Here is a 20,986-nt window from a genome sequence, read left to right as displayed (position 1 = left end):
TGTAGCTCAACTGGTAGAGCACGGCGCTTATAACGCCAAGGTAGTGGGTTCGATCCCCGGGACCACCCATACACAAAAATGTATGCACGCATGACTGTAAGTCGCTTTGGATAAAAGCGTCTGCTAAATGGCATATTATTATATTGTTAGACATTGGCCCTGTTCATATACCTTAAAAATGCATCATTCCTTCGTCTTTTCCTTTAGGTAACCTGACCTATAAGGGAGAGGATAAGTTCAAACATGGTGTCCACCCCATTGTGTTTACAAATCAGCGATTTCCTCAAGGAAAGAATGAAGGAAGGGTGTATTTTTTTAAGTATTCAAACAGGGCCTATATCTCTGGACTATCGCTGCTGTGAAATCTTGTTGCCCACCTGCAGGTGAGGCCTATGATGAAGAGTATGACGGCGGTGAGGACACACTTGTTCCAAACGTCCTGGACATACTTCCTCATTCTCTGATGCCACGTCATGCTGCCCATTAAGAACGTCTGGGATAAGAGATGACATGGGGTCAATCAAACACTGTTACCTCCAGTAAGAACATATAGTTACTGTAAGTAAGTCCCAGTCATCCAGGGTGAGGGTAGATAGCTAATTGCTAATCGATATTGCTAGTTAGCTAAATTAAGTCTTACAACCATTAAAAGTGCCATAAAGAGTTAATAATGTATAAACATGACATACAGTGGGGAAAAAAAGTATTTAGTCAGCCACCAATTGTGCAAGTTCTCCCACTTAAAAAGATGAGAGAGGCCTGTAATTTGCATCATAGGTACACGTCAACTATGACAGACAAAATGAGAAAAAAAATTCCAGAAAATCACATTGTAGGATTTTTAATGAATTTATTTGCAAATTATGGTGGAAAATAAGTATTTGGTCAATAACAAAAGTGTCTCAATACTTTGTTATATACCCTTTGTTGGCAATGACACAGGTCAAACGTTTTCTGTAAGTCTTCACAAGGTTTTCACACACTGTTGCTGGTATTTTGGCCCATTCCTCCATGCAGATCTCCTCTAGAGCAGTGATGTTTTGGGGCTGTCGCTGGGCAACACAGACTTTTAACTCCCTCCAAAGATTTTCTATGGGGTTGAGATCTGGAGACTGGCTAGGCCACTCCAGGACCTTGAAATGATTCTTACGAAGCCACTCCTTCGTTGCCCGGGCGGTGTGTTTGGGATCATTGTCATGCTGAAAGACCCAGCCACAATTCATCTTCAATGCCCTTGCTGATGGAAGGAGGTTTTCACACAAAATCTCACGATACATGGCCCCATTCATTCTTTCCTTTACACGGATCAGTCGTCCTGGTCCCTTTGCAGAAAAACAGCCCCATAGCATGATGTTTCCACCCCCATGCTTCACAGTAGGTATGGTGTTCTTTGGATGCAACTCAGCATTCTTTGTCCTCAAAACACAACGAGTTGAGTTTTTACCAAAAAGTTATATTTTGGTTTCATCTGACCATATGACATTCTCCCAATCCTCTTCTGGATCATCCAAATGCACTCTAGCAAACTTCAGACGGGCCTGGACATGTACTGGCTTAAGCAGGGGGACACGTCTGGCACTGCAGGATTTGAGTCCCTGGCGGCGTAGTGTGTTACTGATGGTAGGCTTTGTTACTTTGGTCCCAGCTCTCTGCAGGTCATTCACTAGGTCCCCCCGTGTGGTTCTGGGATTTTTGCTCACTGTTCTTGTGATCATTTTGACCCCACGGGGTGAGAACTTGCGTGGAGCCCCAGATCGAGGGAGATTATCAGTGGTCTTGTATGTCTTCCATTTCCTAATAATTGCTCCCACAGTTGATTTATTCAAACCAAGCTGCTTACCTATTGCAGATGCAGTCTTCCCAGCCTGGTGCAGGTCTACAATTTTGTTTCTGGTGTCCTTTGACAGCTCTTTGGTCTTGGCCATAGTGGAGTTTGGAGTGTGACTGTTTGAGGTTGTGGATAGGTGTCTTTTATACTGATAACAAGTGCCATTAATACAGGTAACGAGTGGAGGACAGAGGAGCCTCTTAAAGAAGAAGTTACAGGTCTGTGAGAGCCAGAAATCTTGCTTGTTTGTAGGTGACCAAATACTTATTTTCCACCATAATTTGCAAATAAATTAATAAAAAATCTTACAATGTGATTTTCCGGATTTTTTTTCTCAATTTGTCTGTCATAGTTGACGTGTACCTATGATGAAAATTACAGGCCTCTCTCATCTTTTTAAGTGGGAGAACTTGCACAATTGGTGGCTGACTAAATACTTTTTTTCCCCACTGTATGTAGACACTGTACACATGACAATACACCCGTATATAAGTTAGGGTTAGGGTTTTTGCCTCTGAAGTCAACTGCAGGCCATTTTCTTATGCAGGGGCAATAACAATGCAGTATATCCTGGTTCTAGGGACGCAATCCTGATCCTGGAGTTTTTGCCCTAGCACTAAGACACCTGATTCAACTAAAGGCTTGATGATGATTTGATTAGTTGAATCAAGTGTGTTAGTGCTGCAAGGGCTAAAACAATCCAGGACCAGGATTGAGAAACACTTCCTTCAGTCATCTTTCTCTTCCCACCTCTCGGATCTCCTCACAGACGATTGTGAACACCCAGAAGTACAACACACACTCGGCGATAGCGGGGCCTCGCGGGGGCGGCGGCTTAAAGTCCACCAATAGCACGTAGGCAAACAGCAGGAGGAACAGGAAGTACATCAGAACGTTGCCTAAAAAGGAAGTGACGGGTGCGAACCAAAACTGCCGCCATCGGGATACCACAAAAGGCCTTTTAGGTGGGGTGTTGGGCCTGCCTAAAGAACCAGAGAAAGGTGTACATATAAATACGGAACTACTGCACAACCATTTACATAAAGCAATAATGTACACATACATTTATATCCAGTACTACTGTACCATTACAAAACCAATAGACCTGTTTCAGGTATATAACAGACTCTTAAGTCTAGAACTTTAGAACAACTTAAAGCATTCATGAAGCACAAAATCAATAATAGCTTGATGCAGAATGTTGAAACCTGCTAGACAACATTCTGAACTGAAGCATGCTGAAGAAATGTAGCAATTATTAACCTATGACTTGATGGGTTTGTATGGCTTGGTAGATTTGCAGTGTATGGAGCTCTATGAGTGAGAGGGAAATTGGAGAAAATAGAGAAATGGAGATATGAGAGAATGTAATATTTTACTCACCTTTTAGAGGATATCTGGGACTATTAGGACCCTGTGTATGATGTTCACTGAAGTAAAAATATAAGATTGCAATGAGGCATTACATTGATGTCCATTCAAATAGTCAGTGTTTTCCACAAGCACATGGAGTAGCCAGCCAAAATGAAAAATTTGCCTATTTGTCCACCGGGCCACAGATTTTTGCAGAACAAGCTGTATTTTGCTGTCCTTTGGTACATTCTAATGGCTTGATTCCATCCGAAATATACAGCGAAAAATTTAATACTTTTTGAGTTTACCTCCCAGATTGGAAAAATCAGTTGTGGTATTGTGTTTAAATTACTGAAACTGTGTTAATACAGTGTATTGCTAGGGTTTTATTTTTCTTCGGGACAATTACACACGTTTTTATGCAGAATATACACCAGAATGGCTTTCCAAGAGGTGTTGAGTGTTCCTGAGTGGTGTAGTCTCAGTCCTGACTTAAATCTGCTTAAAAATCAGAGACAAGGTTTCGTCGCTGCCCATCAATGATCCCCAACCAAATTTACTGAGGCTGAGCAATTTCGGCATAAACGTTGGATATACAGTGGGGGAAAAAAGTATTTAGTCAGCCACCAATTGTGCAAGTTCTCCCACTTAAAAAGATGAGAGAGGCCTGTAATTTTCATCATAGGTACACGTCAACTATGACAGACAAAATGAGAAGAAATAAAATCCAGAAAATCACATTGTAGGATTTTTTATGAATTTATTTGCAAATTATGGTGGAAAATAAGTATTTGGTCAATAACAAAAGTTGCTCAATACTTTGTTATATACCCTTTGTTGGCAATGACACAGGTCAAACGTTTTCTGTAAGTCTTCACAAGGTTTTCACACACTGTTGCTGGTATTTTGGCCCATTCCTCCATGCAGATCTCCTCTAGAGCAGTGATGTTTTGGGGCTGTCGCTGGGCAACACGGACTTTCAACTCCCTCCAAAGATTTTCTATGGGGTTGAGATCTGGAGACTGGCTAGGCCACTCCAGGACCTTGAAATGCTTCTTACGAAGCCACTCCTTCGTTGCTCGGGCGGTGTGTTTGGGATCATTGTCATGCTGAAAGACCCAGCCACGTTTCATCTTCAATGCCCTTGCTGATGGAAGGAGGTTTTCACTCAAAATCTCACGATACATGGCCCCATTCATTCTTTCCTTTACACGGATCAGTCGTCCTGGTCCCTTTGCAGAAAAACAGCCCCAAAGCATGATGTTTCCACCCCCATGCTTCACAGTAGGTATGGTGTTCTTTGGATGCAACTCAGCAGTCTTTGTCCTCCAAACACGACAAGTTGGGTTTTTACCAAAAAGTTATATTTTGGTTTCATCTGACCATATGACATTCTCCCAATCCTCTTCTGGATCATCCAAATGCACTCTAGCAAACTTCAGACGGGCCTGGACATGTACTGGCTTAAGCAGGGGGACACATCTGGCACTGTAGGATTTGAGTCCCTGGCGGCGTAGTGTGTTACTGATGGTAGGCTTTGTTACTTTGGTCCCAGCTCTCTGCAGGTCATTCACTTGTTCCCCCCGTGTGGTTCTGGGATTTTTGCTCACCGTTCTTGTGATCATTTTGACCCCACGGGGTGAGATCTTGCGTGGAGCCCCAGATCGAGGGAGATTATCAGTGGTCTTGTATGTCTTCCATTTCCTAATAATTGCTCCCACAGTTGATTTCTTCAAACCAAGCTGCTTACCTATTGCAGATTCAGTCTTCCCAGCCTGGTGCAGGTCTACAATTTTGTTTCTGGTGTCCTTTGACAGCTCTTTGGTCTTGGCCATAGTGGAGTTTGGAGTGTGACAGTTTGAGGTTGTGGACACGTGTCTTTTATACTGATAACAAGTTCAAACAGGTGCCATTAATACAGGTAACGAGTGGAGGACAGAGGAGCCTCTTAAAGAAGAAGTTACAGGTCTGTGAGAGCCAGAAATCTTGCTTGTTTGTAGGTGACCAAATACTTATTTTCCACCATAATTTGCAAATAAATTCATTAAAAATCCTACAATGTGATTTGCTGGAATTGTTTTCTCTCAATTTGTCTGTCATAGTTGACGTGTACCTATGATGAAAATTACAGGCCTCTCTCATCTTTTTAAGTGGGAGAACTTGCACAATTGGTGGCTGACTAAATACTTTTTTTCCCCACTGTATGTTGCGCTAAGACTTGTGCAAAGTTGGTAGAATCTATAACTTTCTTTCAGGTTGTGTAGATCTGTAGGAAGAAAATATATTTTAGATTTAATTTTAAGGCAGCAAAATGTGAAAAAAAGTTCACGGGATGTACACTTTCTATAGGCACGGTATATCAAAAATATAAACTACATCTTTAGTTTACTTGTCCCGATGCGATACCATGGACATATACCTGCGTTGTAAGATTTATGAATGGCAAGGATATATGAGAACGACTTTATTCAGTCAGTTCGACAACTTTTAGAAACTTGTCAAGCTTGCTGTTCATCAATCAAAGCACAGTAAAAAGCACATGTGCCACCACTACATGGCTGCATATGAAACACGACAGGGTTTGAACGTGAACATTTTTATCAATGGCCCGGTCAGGCCAGTAGGCCAAAAACTTACTGGCCCAAACAGAATTTCTACTGTCCCGGACATGGTGTAGTTCTTAAATGCATTCGGGTCATGCAAAGCCTATAGGTTGGCATGCTTTCTCTCTATATTCAGCTATTAATAGGCTACATTTGGTTATTATGATATGTATTAAAAAGCTGTGTAATATAATTTAGCAATGCAAGTCATTACTCTATTCTTTAGAATTGCATTGTATTAATTGCATACATTTTTGTTTATAAAGCATGTAATTCTGAGAAGATTTGAAAATAGGATGCTGCCCCTTTCAATACACACTTTCCAAAATATATATTGACATGGCTACAGTAGGCTAGCCAAGCCGAATGCTAGGTGTTTTTTTTGTAGCTTTCTTTTTGCAGACTATCAACAGTAGCCAGCATATTGCTAGTACGTTCACCATTGAAGGTTTACTTTTGTATATCACTTTATCTCAAATAAATAAACGAGTAGATTGATAGGCGCTTCTTTTTGCTCTGGACAGCTTGCGTGTGCTGTGTGAAGGCATCAACTTCTGTACTTCTCAAGAAATTGTGACTCACGTGAGCGTGGTGGTGCTTGAATGAACGTCCAATCATATTGCTCAAATACAAATAGCATGTCGGGCCAGTGGCTGACGAGATCCACGGGCCCGACATGTTTTTACTGGCCCCAGGCCAGTGGGCCATCGTTAATGTTAGACCCTGCACGCAAAACAAAATAAGTGAATGTGCCAGAAAACAATAGCCTAATTGGATTTCGACTCATCGTTACCACATTATATGGGACGTACAAATTCACTCACATTATATGGGATGTGCAAATTCATGCTCTCTCCTCCAGGTACGGAGGCGGGACAGACAGCCAACTGGGCACAGATGTCAATTCAACGTCTATTCCATGTTGGTTCAACATAATTTCCTTGAAATGACGTGGACACGAAATTGATTAAACCAGTGTGTGCCCAGTGAGAGCAGACTGTCAAACCAGCAGTGTTTCCTTGTAATTGCTCACTTTGTGACTGACAAGCGCCTGTCCTGTCAATAGACATTTACATTTACATTTTAGTCATTTAGCAGACGCTCTTATCCAGAGCGACTTACAGGAGCAATTAGGGTTAAGTGCCTTGCTTAAGGGCACATCGACAGATTTTTCACCTAGTCAGCTTGGGGATTAGAACCAGCAACCTTTCGGTTACTGGCACAACGCTCTTACCCACTAAGCTACCTGCCGCCACAATAGATCGCTATTAGATGCATATTGTTCATTCTAGTGGGAGAGGGCTCCGCAGAGCTTTTTCTGACTAGCGAAATGCTAGTAGCCTAATTAATTTAAGTGGAAAAAGTAGCTGGTTGAAAATGAGTCTGTAATCAGCTGTATAGCCGACAGCCGGCACTAGTGGAAAACACTGTATAATTGCATAGTAACAAATGGTATAGTAGGTACAGAGGGGAAAAAAAGTATTTAGTCAGCCACCAATTGTGCAAGTTCTCCCACTTAAAAAGATGAGAGAGGCCTGTAATTTTCATCATAGGTACACGTCTACTATGACAGACAAAATGAGGAAGAAAAATCCAGAAAATCACATTGTAGGATTTTTTATGAATTTATTTGCAAATTATGGTGGAAAATAAGTATTTGGTCAATCACAAAAGTTTCTCAATACTTTGTTATATACCCTTTGTTGGCAATGACACAGGTCAAACGTCTTCTGTAAGTCTTCACAAGGTTTTCACACACTGTTGCTGGTATTTTGGCCCATTCCTCCATGCAGATCTCCTCTAGAGCAGTGATGTTTTGGGGCTGTCGCTGGGCAACACGGACTTTCAACTCCCTCCAAAGATTTTCTATGGGGTTGAGACCTGGAGACTGGCTAGGCCACTCCAGGACCTTGAAATGCTTCTTACGAAGCCACTCCTTCGTTGCCCGGGCGGTGTGTTTGGGATCATTGTCATGCTGAAAGACCCAGCCACGTTTCATCTTCAATGCCCTTGCTGATGGAAGGAGGTTTTCACTCAAAATCTCACGATACATGGCCCCATTCATTCTTTCCTTTACACGGATCAGTCGTCCTGGTCCCTTTGCAGAAAAACAGCCCCAAAGCATGATGTTTCCACCCCCATGCTTCACAGTAGGTATGGTGTTCTTTGGATGCAACTCAGCAGTCTTTGTCCTCCAAACACGACGAGTTGAGTTTTTACCAAAAAGTTCTATTTTGGTTTCATCTGACCATATGACATTCTCCCAATCCTCTTCTGGATCATCCAAATGCACTCTAGCAAACTTCAGATGGGCCTGGACATGTACTGGCTTAAGCAGGGGGACATGTCTTGCACTGCAGGATTTGAGTCCCTGGCGGCGTAGTGTGTTACTGATGGTAGGCTTTGTTACTTTGGTCCCAGCTCTCTGCAGGTCATTCACTAGGTCCCCCCGTGTGGTTCTGGGATTTTTGCTCACCGTTCTTGTGATCATTTTGACCCCACGGGGTGAGATCTTGCGTGGAGCCCCAGATCGAGGGAGATTATCAGTGGTCTTGTATGTCTTCCATTTCCTAATAATTGCTCCCACAGTTGATTTCTTCAAACCAAGCTGCTTACCTATTGCAGATTCAGTCTTCCCAGCCTGGTGCAGGTCTACAATTTTGTTTCTGGTGTCCTTTCACAGCTCTTTGGTCTTGGCCATAGTGGAGTTTGGAGTGTGACTGTTTGAGGTTGTGGACAGGTGTCTTTTATACTGATAACAAGTTCAAACAGGTGCCATTAATACAGGTAACGAGTGGAGGACAGAGGAGCCTCTTAAAGAAGAAGTTACAGGTCTGTGAGAGCCAGAAATCTTGCTTGTTTGTAGGTGACCAAATATTTATTTTTCCACCATCACTTGCAAATAAATTCATTAAAAATCCTACAATGTGATTTTCTGGATTTGTTTTCTCATTTTGTCTGTCGTAGTTGACGTGTACCTATGATGAAAAATACAGGGCTCTCTCATCTTTTTAAGTGGGAGAACTTGCACAATTGGTGGCTGACTAAATACTTTTTTCCCCACTGTATATGCACATGCAAACACATAACATGTGCACAAAACACAGAGAAGAAAGCAAACATGTAGTGAGACATACAGTATGTACAAACTTTAACACACACACAACAATATAATTGGGTTTTTAGAGGGAAAGTTACATGTGCTTGATGTCAGAGAAGGAGAAAATTGTCTCTCCATAAAGGCTGTCATTGTCTCTACCCTGCGCAACCTCATCAGGCTTCCCCGGCTCCTCCAGTTCCCTGTGAAAGACAGAGTTGAAAGTATAAATAACTTTGAAACTAAGGTACTGAGGGCCAAATCCTAACCATTGACATCAATGCATGGTTTACGTAATCAGCGACTTAATCCCGCACATTGCTAGTGATAATAGGGAGGGGCAGAAAGAAAAGCACACAGAGAGGAAGAGTTTTCCAAACACAAATGGAGATTCTCGATTGAGCATGTTTTTAATCTGGGTCAGAAAAGAACAGCCCAGAGTGCACAGAGAACAGACACTACCAGACAGAGGTGGATGTGGAGGAGGTACTAAAGGTACCTGAAGGAGATGAGCTGGGTGTACATCAGAACGGGACAGAAGAAGGTGAGGAGGAGTTTCCACACCTCCGTGCTCCTCTTCATATCCCCCCACCAGATCTGAGACAGGAGAGACTGGAGGGGAGGCAAGAGATGTCTAGGTTTGCAATTGATTCATTCTATTGTAGCCTATGATATCATGTTATGCTCCTGCATGCAACTTCAAATGTACATGGTTACATTCTATGCACATCTGGAGAATCCCAGACACAGTGAAATATGATTACAGACGGTGAAAAGAATACGCAGGTTGAAATGTTTTGTTTAATTAGAAGGCAGAATAGCCCAGCCAAGTAGACAGACAGACAAGACAGACAAGCCAACCAGCCAGCCAACCAGCCAGCCAGACAGACAGACAGACAGACCTGCACTCCATCATGGCTGAAGAAGAGGCGGGCGTCGGCGGCCATGCCCATCTTTAGACAGGTGGTCCCTCCCCACACGGGAGACTTCCTGATCAGCAGGGTGAAGGAGCGACTCTCACTGCTCTGGTAACACTTACTGAATACATCTACAGGGACAGATTTAAAGGCCTACAATATTTTAGCGATGCAGCTCCAGTTTTGGACGTACATAAAATCCCCTCCATGATGTAGGCTACAGAACCTCCTCGGTGAATATCGGTGAACCTTTTTAGAAGTTATTTTCCTGTAACAATTGTTTGTTTTCCATTTCATATGTTCAAAACCCAAGCCCTCTGTAGGCTATCTGTCACGATCGTTTACGAATGAGAAGGACCAAGGGGCAGCGTGATAAGCATACATGTTTATTTAACGAATAAACACCACGACAAAACAACAAACGAAACGTGAAGTCCAAGGTAGCATACACACAACATACCTTACACGGAACAAGATCCCACAACTAACAGGTGCCAAAAGGCTGCCTAAGTATTGTCCCCAATCAGAGACAACGAGCTACAGCTGCCTCTGATTGGGAACTACCCTGGCCAACATAGATCTAAACGATCTAGAAACTAACATAGACAAACCCAACACAGAAAATACACACCCTGACTCAACCAATACAAGTCCCTAGAGTCAGGGCGTGACAGTACCCCCCCCCCCACCCCCACCAAAGGTGCGGACTCTGACCGCGCCACATAAACCTAACAGGGTAGGGGCCGGGTGGGCATTCCGCCTCGGAGGCGGATCCGGCTCCGGAGTGGAGCCGCTGGCCAGAGCTGGACTGGACCCCGGTGGAGCGGATTGCTCTGGCTCCGGAGTGGAGCCGCTGACCGGAGCTGGACCAGGCACCAGTGGAACAGGCACGGGCCGCGCCGGACTGGACACACGCACCACTGGCTTGGTGCGGGGAGCAGGAACGGGCCGGACTGGGCTGACGACGCGCATCCCTGGCTTGGTGCGGGGAGCAGGAACGGGCCGGACTGGGCTGACGACGCGCACGACTGGCTTGGTGCGGGGAGCAGGAACGGTCCGGACTGGGCTGACGACGCGCACCACTGGCTTGGTGCGGGGAGCAGGAACGGGCCGTACCGGACTGGCGACGCACACCACTGGCCTGGTGCGGGGAGCAGGAACAGGCCGGGCCGGGCTGGCGACACACACCACTGGCTTGGTGCGAGGGACAGTAACAGGTCAGACCGGGCTGGCGACGCGCACCACTGGCTTGGTGCACGGGGCAGGAACAGGCCGGGCCGGGCTGGCGACGCGCACCACTGGCTTGATGCGAGGAGCAGGGACGGGCCGAACCATACTGGGAACACCCACCACTGGCTTAGTGCGGGAATCAGGAACGGGCCGGACCGGACTGGCGACACGCACCACTTGATTGGTGCGAGGAGCGGGACTGGGTTCCTTCATTAACCCAACATGAATCACCGTCCTGGTGAGAACATCTGTGGCGTGCATGCAATGCAACTTCTGGAGAAGTGTGTATGCGATCTGTAAGATGGTTCCAATGTTTATAAAACATTATATTTGGGAGCAGTATAAAGGTGAGTAGACATTCCCCCTTTCTCATTATATTGGATCTTTACCCAGCTCCTGTGAAAAGTTTGGATATATAAGTTGCCTTGTCTGTATTATACGCCCACGGGGAACAATTATGGTGCCTCTAACTGTATTTAGCCTATTTAAAACAAGTTTTTGTTTTGTTTTTATTAGAATTTGATTAGAATTATATACTGTCTTTTCAGGCCTAGTGAATTTAATCTTGCTCATTGACTACGTTTGGCATGTCCACAGACTGCAATTTACAGTAGGCCTAGCCCATATATCAGTGTGACTGCTATAGCATATTTTTAACAATGTATTTCCGTATTGAAGCAATGCAATTAGAACATTGTGGACTGCAAACATGTTCAATATATTTTGCAAATATGGGGCAGGCTATTTAACGAACAAGGCAATAACGGACTAACATTCGAATTGGAGTTGATGACAACGCAATACATGAAAGACCGTAAATACACAACTTGAAGCAACCACATATTTAGCCATGGAGCAGGTTCTGATTGGCCAGTGAGGGGCCAAGCCGTATAGTTTATTCATCAAAACCCAGCACTTTCGCGCCACCGCCAGCAACTGCGTCCATAATTATGATTGTGAAAATAGCAACAATATTTCTGGCACAGCCCCGAACCTATAGCGCTACCACCAGTGCTTTGATTAACCATTGCGTTAGGGTTGTTAAAATAGAGCCCCTGGTCTCCGGCGGGGAGTCGCATGTGAGATGAGAGCGAGGAGTGTTACCACTACACCAGGCTCTGCACTGTTTTCCGCTTTTCAACCTTTATATGGACGAAATGACATAACAACCTCTCCATTATCACTTTTCATGTTTCTATTCCAAATGTTTATCCTCTCGTCTCACCGTGAGCCAGGTTCTCGAACCTTTGCGCTAGCTCCTTCATGGCCAGCTTGGTCTCCGTCTGGCTCTCCAGCTTGGACAGCTCCCGTAGGATCTTACAGCCGCTCAGAGCACTGAGGACTGACTCGCCTGCCATCTCCCAGAAGAAGACGGCCATGTCGTTGCGGTTCTGCAGCACAGCCCAGACGAAGAGACTAGCCCAGGGAAAGAGACAGCGCTTGTCCCGGTACACACAGTTGCCCCGCAACAACTTACTCACACGCTGAGAGAAAGGGAGAGGGGGATGGGAGAGAGAGAGAGGGGGAGAGAGAGATGGGGGGAGGGTGAGGAAGAGAGAGAGAGAGAGAGAGAGAGAGAGAGAGAGAGAGAGAGAGAGAGAGAGAGATTCCAATAAAGAATTTAAATATCTTGGACCAAATATGCCATTTAATTTACACGTATCAAAATACAAAGCCCACAAAGAGTGAATACAAGGAGAAAATGGGGGGAAATGAAGAAAAATATAAACTATGCAAAACGAAAGAAAGAGAGAGGAAAATCTATGTAATTGAGAGTACACCTTGAGAGCCTTTCTCTGGGAGGTGATGTTCTCCAGTTCCAGTGGTGCGTGGTAAAATGGCTGACACACATCCCCCATCAAGTCCTCCAGGACTCTTGACACCTGAGAATAAAGGGAGAGAGGACAAGGTGGTGGACAAGATGGAGGGGTAAGATAATATGACAAGAAAAGGAGAATGAGGAAGGATGGATAAATCATATTAAAAGCATGCAGATGTTTTGTCATGTCCATTTCAAATAACAGCAAGTGCTGTTTTCACACAGCCATGATCCACAACTAAGCATTTCCAAATCTAACAGAAAAACCTAACCCCCCAGAACTAGATTAAAATAGTATTCCTTTTCATTCACCTGAATGAGCTTGCCTGGTGCAATGGAACCCAAAAGTGCAAACCCAACCAAAGTACACTACATGATCAAAAGTGGACACCTGCTCATCGAACATCTCATTCCAAAATCATGGGCAGTAATATGGAGTTGGTCCCGCCTTTGCTGCTATAACAGCCTGCACTCTTCTGGGAAGGCTTTTCACTAGATGTTGGAACATTGCTGCAGGGACTTGTTTCCATTCAGCCAAGAGCATTAGTGAGGTCAGGCACTGATGTTGGGCGATTAGGCCTGGCTGACAGTCGGCGTTACAATTCATCCCAAAGGTGTTCGATGGGGTTGAGGTCAGGGCTCTGTGCAGGCCAGTCAAGTTCTTCCACACCGATCTCGACAAACCATTTCTGTATGGGCCTTGCCCAAACTGTTGCCACAAAGTTGGAAGCACAGAATCGTCTATAATGTCATTGTATGCTGTAACTAAGGGGCCTGAACCATGAAAAACAGCCCCTTCCAGAAGGACAACCATCTATGCAGCACTCCACCAATCAGGCCTTTATGGTAGAGTGGCCAGACAGAAGCCACTCCTCAGTAAAAGGCACATGACAGCACGCTTGGAGTTTGCCAAAAGGCACCTCAAGAATCTCAGAACATGAGAAACAAGATTATCTGGTCTGATGAAACCAAGATTGAACTCTTTGGCCTGAATACCAAGTGTCACGTCTGGAGGAAACATGGCACAATCCCTACGGTGTAGTATGGTGGTGGTAGCACCATGCTGTGGGGATATTTTTCAGCGGCAGGGACTGGCAGACTAGGCAGGATCAAGGGAAAGATGAACGGAGCAAAGTACAGAGAGATCATTGATGAAAACTTGCTCCAGAGCGCTCAGGACCTCAGACTGGGTCGAAGGTTCACCTTCCAACATGACAACGACCCTAAGCACACAGCGAACACAACGCAGGAGTGGCTTCGGGACAAGTCTCTGAATGTCCTTGAGTGGCCCAGCCAGAGCCTGGACTTGAACCAGATCTAACATCTCTGGAGAGACCTGAAAATAGCTGTGCAGCGACGCTCCCATCCAACCTAACAGAGCTTGAGAGGATCTGCAGAGCAGAACTGGAGAAACTCCCCAAATACAGGTGTGCCAAGCTTGTAGCGTCATACCCAAGAAGAATCAAGGCTGTAATCGCTGCCAAAGCTGCTTCAGCAAAGTACTGACTAAAGGGTCTGAATACTTACTTGCAAAAAAATTCTTACAACCTGTTTTTGCTTTTTCATTATGGGGTATTGTGTATTTAACTAGGCAAGACAGTTAAGAACAAATTCTTATTTACAATGACGGCCTACACCGGCCAAACCTGGACGACGCTGGGCCAATTGTGCACCGCCCTATGGGACTCCCAATCACGGCCGGTTGTGATACAGCCTGGAATCGAACCAGGGGGTCTGTAGTGACGCCTCAAGCACTGAGATGCAGTGCCTTAGACTGCTGCGCCACTCGGGAGGGAAAAAACGATTTAATCAATTTTAGAATAAGGCTGTAACGTAACAAAAGTCAAGGGGTCTGAATACTTTCCGAATGCACTGTATGCACTGTACTTGAAATTAGTACATTTAATAAACATTTCCTAAAAACACGAATCTCTTACCTCAAACAAACTGAACTTATTTGCAGGCCGCAGGCCCCCCGGCGACCCACCGGACCCTTTGGCGGGAGAGACATCCAGCAGAATGGCCTGCGAACCTGTCATACCCTGGCGCTCCCCTAGGCGGCGCTGCAGCAGGGCGTAGGCTAGAGAGCTGTCGGCCACCGAGCGGTAGAGGCTCTCCAGCCGCCCGTAGGTCAGGTAGTCCAGGATGTTTAGTCCGTTCTCGGTGAAGAGGCGCACAAATTGTGGCTTGTCATTGACCAGCGCGTCCGTCATGGAGTCCTGCAGGTCCTGGTACTGCAGGGGAGTTAGGGAGGTTGAGAGGTCAAAGGTGAGAGGTAACACAAAACAAAAATTATTGTTTCTTATTGTATAAGTACAGGTAGTCCCTTGCTTGTTTTCTTCCACGTGGTGCCTATGGGCAGCAGGTAGCCTAGTGGTTAGAGCGTTGGGCCAGTAATGGAAAGGTTGCTAGTTCGAATCACCAAGGTGAAGAATCTGTTGATGTGCCCTTGAGCAAGGCCCTTAACCCTGATTGCTCCAGGGTTGCCGTTGATAATGGCAGACCCTGGCTGTGAGCTCACTCTCAGGGGGATTTGGGATATGCAAAAAAAACATTTCCAATACACGCTTGTACATGTGTGACATAGGACAAATATAAACACTCTCCTATGTTCACTAATGAGCACAGCAGTCTACCAATACAGTGTCATGGGAGCTACCTTACTGTGCATGAGATGTTCATGACCTCTACACTCACTTAGAACAGCCTCAATTAATCTGGCATGGAAAGCGTTCCACAGGGATGTTGACTCCAATGCTTCCCACGGTTGGCTGAATGTCCTTTGGGTGGTGGACCATTCTTGATACACACAGGAAACTGTTGAGCATGAAAAACCCAGCAGCGTTGCAGTTCTTGACACAACCCGGTGTGCCTGGCATCTACTACCAAACCCTGTTCAAAGGCACTTAAAACGTTTGTCTTGCCCATTCATCCTCTGAATGGCAAACATACTCAATCCATGTCTCAATTATCTACACTGACTGAAGTGGATTTAACAAGTGACATCAATAAGGGATCATAGCTTTCACCTGGATTTACCTGGTTAGTCTATGTCATGGAAAGAGCAGGTGTTCTTAATGTTTTGTATACTCAGTGTATATCTAAACCTACAATGAAATGGCACATCAATTTGAATCTGAATCTGATGGAATAGGTCTTTGACAGCTGCTGTATAGATGGAACAGGCTGGGTCTCCCAAAGCCTTTGTGGCTAAAGTAGTGTATTATTTCTCTCGACGACCCAGACTCATGCCACTTTGCTCACACACAGAAGATCAACAGTCACACATCAATTCTATAGTTGTTAATCTCTTGTGGCTGTAAGAGAGAAATCATTTACTACTAAGTTCTCTGTGGAGAAAATAACGTACTACTTTAGCCATGAAAGCATTGAGAAACCCTGTCCCGATTTGATCCCCTCCATTTCCCAATCCTCCTAGACCTTAAACATTTGTAGAGATGTTTATGCAATATGGTAAAAAGTCTACCTGCCCTCTGATAGGCTTGGTGGAATTTTCACCATAGTGCCTAGGGCCTACGGCAGGGATCATCAACTAGATTCAGCCGCGGGCCGATTTTTGTCTTGAGCGGATGGTCGGGTGGACGGAATATAATTACAAATAATATGTAGATGGCAAATTGACCACAAGAAGCCCAAACAGATATAATGTTTGACTAAAATATAATCATTTCAAACTTGGCTTACATTTGTATACGATCACGTTTCTCTCTATTATGCATGGGAATACCTGGGAACAGATTTCTTAAATTAATATCACTTGGAGCTGATTTCCTGGTGTTTTTAGTCTATTATTTCCCCAAAAAAAGCTTGGGGAATACGGCCGTGTGCTGCCAGTTGGGGAATCCTGGCCTAGGGTCTAGGTGTTGATTGGGCACATGAGTGTCTCACCCTCCAGTGGATGTCTCCATTGAAGAGCTCACTCTTGGCGATGTCCACTCTGTTCCAGGTAACAGCCAGCTTCAGCTCTTCAGTGTAGGGGCTGGCTTCACTCGACACACGCTGCTTACTCGCTGACACAAACACACACGTGCATAGAGACACACGCATAGACACAGATAGACACACACACACACACACACATGTCTTGACTTGAGGATAGTGTACACATACATCACCTTCACCATAATGTCAGACTAAGATGTCTATTATAATGTCAGACACCATAATTCACTTGAACACCTAACATCTTTAGTTCAAATACAAATAGAGATCACTTCCTGTTCCGGTCGCATGGAGTGAGCACGGAATGCTGAGAAGATCACTGAGAAAACTAAGAAACCGCACTGTCGGCGCAATGGCGGGCACCGAATCGGGTTCGCAAGCTGCAGTGAGAGAAAATGAGCTGAATGAATCCGAACTGCCTATCCCCATCTGTTATATCATATATGAAGAGATAGGCACAGCCATAGACAACAAGCTCCAACCAAGTCTGGAAACAATTAAGACATCAGTCGCCGAATGCAACGAGAAGATAGCCGTAGTCGAAGAAGCCATTTCTAATGTGGATGGCAGGGTGACTGAACTTGAAGAATCCCACACTTCTCTCCTTGAGGAAAACACCAAACTTCGCGACAAGCTTGAAGTTTTGGAAATGCACAATCGTAAATGTAATCTTCGTGTCACAGGATTTGATAACGACATTGAACAGGGAAATCCAATGGCTTACATGGCAGCTTTCTTCACAGAACTGTTCCAGGCTGAGGAACTTCCCAGTGAACCAGCCGTGGAGAACACACATCAAATTGGATCAAAACCATCTTGGCATGCTGACAGACCCCGTGTGATGATCGTGAGGATGCAGCGCTACCAGGTCAAACACGCAATCATACAGTGGTCATACAGATGATTGTGGACTACAGGAAAAGAAGGACAGAGTACGCCCCCATTCTCATCGACGGGGCTGTAGAGGAGCAGGTTGAGAGCTTCCAGTTCCTTGATGTCCACATCACCAACAAACTATCATTGTCCAAACACACCAAGACAATCGTGAAGAGGGCACGACAAAGCCTGTTCCCCCTCAGGAGACTGAAAAGATTTGGCATGGGTCCTCAGATCCTCAAAAAAGTTATACAGCTGCACCATCGAGAGCATCCTGACTGGTTGCATCACTGCCTGGTATGGCAACTGCTCGGCCTCCGACCGCAAGGCACAGAGGGTAGTGCGTACGGCCAGTACATCACTGGGGCCAAGCTTCCTGCCATCCAGGACCTCTATACCACGCAGTGTCAGCAGAAGGCCCTAAAAATGGTTTACTTAACACTTATTTTTCTTAAAACTGCATTGTTGGTTAATGGCTTGTAAGTAAGCATTTCACTGTAAGGTCTACACCTGTTGTATTCGGCGCATGTGACAAATAAAATTTGATTTGGTCAAGGAAGAAAGGAGATATTAACTTTCGTGGGATGAAGTTAAAGATCTTTCCCAAAATGACTGCTGATATGATAAGGTATTTTGATAGGCTCTTCTAGTTAATTTACCTAGCAGATAAGAGTCAACCAAAAATATGATTACAGATAATCACAATATGATAGGATTCATGGACATACTGTATATTGTTTACTGATTTAAATCGTGGACTGATTTTTGGGCCTAGGGCGAAGCCTTGTAGGCTACACCCTTTTTATTTATTTTATTTATTTTTATTCCACCTTTATTTAACCAGGTAAGTCTGTTGAGAGCAAGTTCTCATTTACAACTGCAACCTGGCCAAGATAAAGCAAAGCAGTGCGATAAAAACAACACAGAGTTACATATGGGGTAAAAAAAACATAAAGTCAAAAATACAACAGAAAATATATATACAGTGTGTGCAAATGTAGCAAGTTATGGAGGTAAGGCAATAAATAGGCTATAGTGCAAAATAATTACAATAGTATTAACACTGGAATGCTAGATGTGCAAGAGATTATGTGCAAATAGAGATACTGGGGTGCAAAAGAGCTAAATATATAACAATATAGGGATGAGGTAGTTGGGTGGGCTAATTTCAGATGGGCTGTGTACAGGTGCAGTGATCGGTAAGGTGCTCTGACAACTGATGCTTAAAGTTAGTGAGGGAGATAAGAGTCTCCAGCTTCAGAGATTTTTGCAATTCGTTCCAGTCATTGGCAGCAGAGAACTGGAAGGAATGGCGGCCAAAGGAGGTGTTGGCTTTGGGGATGACCAGTGAGATATACCTGCTGGAGCGCAGACTACGAGTGGGTGTTGCTATGGTGACCAGTGAGCTAAGATAAGACGGGGATTTGCCTAGCAGTGATTTATAAATGACCTGGAGCCAGTGGGTTTGGCAATGAATATGTAGTGAGGGCCAGCCAACAAGAGCGTACAGGTCACAATGGTGTGTAGTATATGGGGCTTTGGAGACAAAACGGATGGCACTGTGATAGACTACATCCAATTTGCTGAGTAGAGTGTTGGAGGCTATTTTTTAAATGACATCGCCGAAGTCAAAGATCGGTAGGATAGTCAGTTTTACGAGGGCATGTTTGGCAGCATGAGTGAAGGAGGCTTTGTTGCGAAATAGGAAGCTGATTCTAGATCTAACTTTTGATTGGAGATGCTTAATGTGAGTCTGGAAGGAGAGTTTACAGACTAACCAGACGCCTAGGTATTTGTAGTTGTCCACATACTCTAGGTCAGACGTGGGGTGGGCGGGTGCAAGCAGCATTCGGTTGAAGAGCATGCATTTAGTTTTACTAGTGTTTAAGAGCAGTTGGAGGCTACAGAAGGAGTGTTGTATGGCGTTGAAGCTCGTTTGGAGGTTTGTTAACACAGTGTCCAATGAAGGGCCAGATGTATACAAAATGGTGTCGTCCGCATAGAGAGGGTGCAGAGCTGGTGACCAGGGTAGTGGTAGCCAGGTGGAAAGCATGGCCAGCCGTAGCAAAATGCTTGTTGAAATTCTCGATTATTGTAGATTTATCAGTGGTGACAGTGTTTCCTAGCCTCAGTGCAGTGGGCAGTTGGGAGGAGGTGCTCTTATTCTCCATGGACTTTACAGTGTCCCAAAACTTTTTGGAGTTAGTGCTACAGGATGCAAATTTCTGTTTGAAAAAGTTAGCCTTTGCTTTCCTGACTGCTTGTGTATATTGGTTCCTAACTTCCCTGAAAAGTTGCATATCGCGGGGGCTATTTGATGCTAATGCAGTACGCCACAGGATGTTTTTGTGCTGGTCAAGGGCAGTCAAGTCTGATGAGAACCAGGGGCTATATCGGTTCTTAGTTCTGTATTTTTTGAATGGGGCATGTTTATTTAAGATTGAGAGGAAATTATTTTTAAGGAACAACCAGGCATCCTCTACTGACGGAATGAGATCTATATCCATCCAGGATACCTGGGCCAGGTCAATTAGGAAGGCCTGCTCGCTAAAGTGTTTTAGGGAGCGTTTGACAGTGATGAGGAGTGGTCGTTTGACCGCGGACCCGTTACGGACGCAGGCAATAAGGCAGTGATCGCTGAGATCCTGGTTGAAGACAGCTGAGGTGTATTTAGAGGGTATGTTAGTCAGGATGATATCTATGAGGGTACCCATGTTTACCCTAACCAAATCCAACCATTAATTATGCTTAGCCAACTAAACAGGCATGAAGTAATTTGCCCAACAAACAGTAATTTTAAAGGTCCTTTCTTTTTTTTATAACATGATCTATGCTCATTTGGTTAAAATGCAGATCTACGTTTCTCCTTTCATTGAGAGCATTATGAAAGTATTGTCCCGCTGCCCCTTTCTTTAGGCAATATTTTTCACCAATAGGCCTATCCCTTAATTTGTAGTAGGACCTACATGCAGAATGGATATTTCTGACCAAAATGTGTGAAAACAAACTACGTAATTAATTAAATAACTGGACTATTATAGATTAGGCTATTGCCGGTACGATAGTAGGCTATTGTAGCATTTCCCTATCCTTATATTTCTTTTTCGATATCACAAAACATGTATTCAGACCCCTTGACTTTTAACACATTTTGTTCCATTACAGCCTTATTCTAAAATGGATTCTAAAAAAATTCCCCTCATCAATCTACACACAATACCCCATAATGACAAAGCAAAAACAGGTTTTTAGAATTTTTTGAAAATGTATTAAATATAAAACATGGAAATATGACATTTA

General features: G+C 44.4%; 1 protein-coding gene across 1 annotated transcript in view; it reads right to left on the bottom strand.

Annotated features, from left to right (window-relative positions):
* The window catches only part of LOC311099758 (transient receptor potential cation channel subfamily M member 4-like), a 110,984-nt gene that overhangs the window by 55,732 nt on the left and 34,266 nt on the right, over positions 1 to 20,986 (bottom strand). The window contains exons 10-19 of the mRNA XM_084140502.1: positions 16,757 to 16,878; positions 14,785 to 15,081; positions 12,810 to 12,911; positions 12,254 to 12,512; positions 9,784 to 9,929; positions 9,381 to 9,493; positions 8,983 to 9,084; positions 3,212 to 3,258; positions 2,579 to 2,811; positions 378 to 493 (exon numbers count right to left, since the gene is read on the bottom strand). Coding sequence (XP_083996628.1) covers positions 378 to 493; positions 2,579 to 2,811; positions 3,212 to 3,258; positions 8,983 to 9,084; positions 9,381 to 9,493; positions 9,784 to 9,929; positions 12,254 to 12,512; positions 12,810 to 12,911; positions 14,785 to 15,081; positions 16,757 to 16,878 — 1,537 coding nt within the window. The remainder of the gene's footprint in view (positions 1 to 377; positions 494 to 2,578; positions 2,812 to 3,211; positions 3,259 to 8,982; positions 9,085 to 9,380; positions 9,494 to 9,783; positions 9,930 to 12,253; positions 12,513 to 12,809; positions 12,912 to 14,784; positions 15,082 to 16,756; positions 16,879 to 20,986) is intronic.

This window comes from Coregonus lavaretus (genome assembly GCF_964263955.1).
Source record: "Coregonus lavaretus genome assembly, chromosome: 1".
NCBI classification, from domain to species: domain Eukaryota; kingdom Metazoa; phylum Chordata; class Actinopteri; order Salmoniformes; family Salmonidae; genus Coregonus; species Coregonus lavaretus.
The sequence above is the reverse complement of the archived record's forward strand: the minus strand, read 5'-3'. Positions and strand labels throughout refer to the sequence as shown.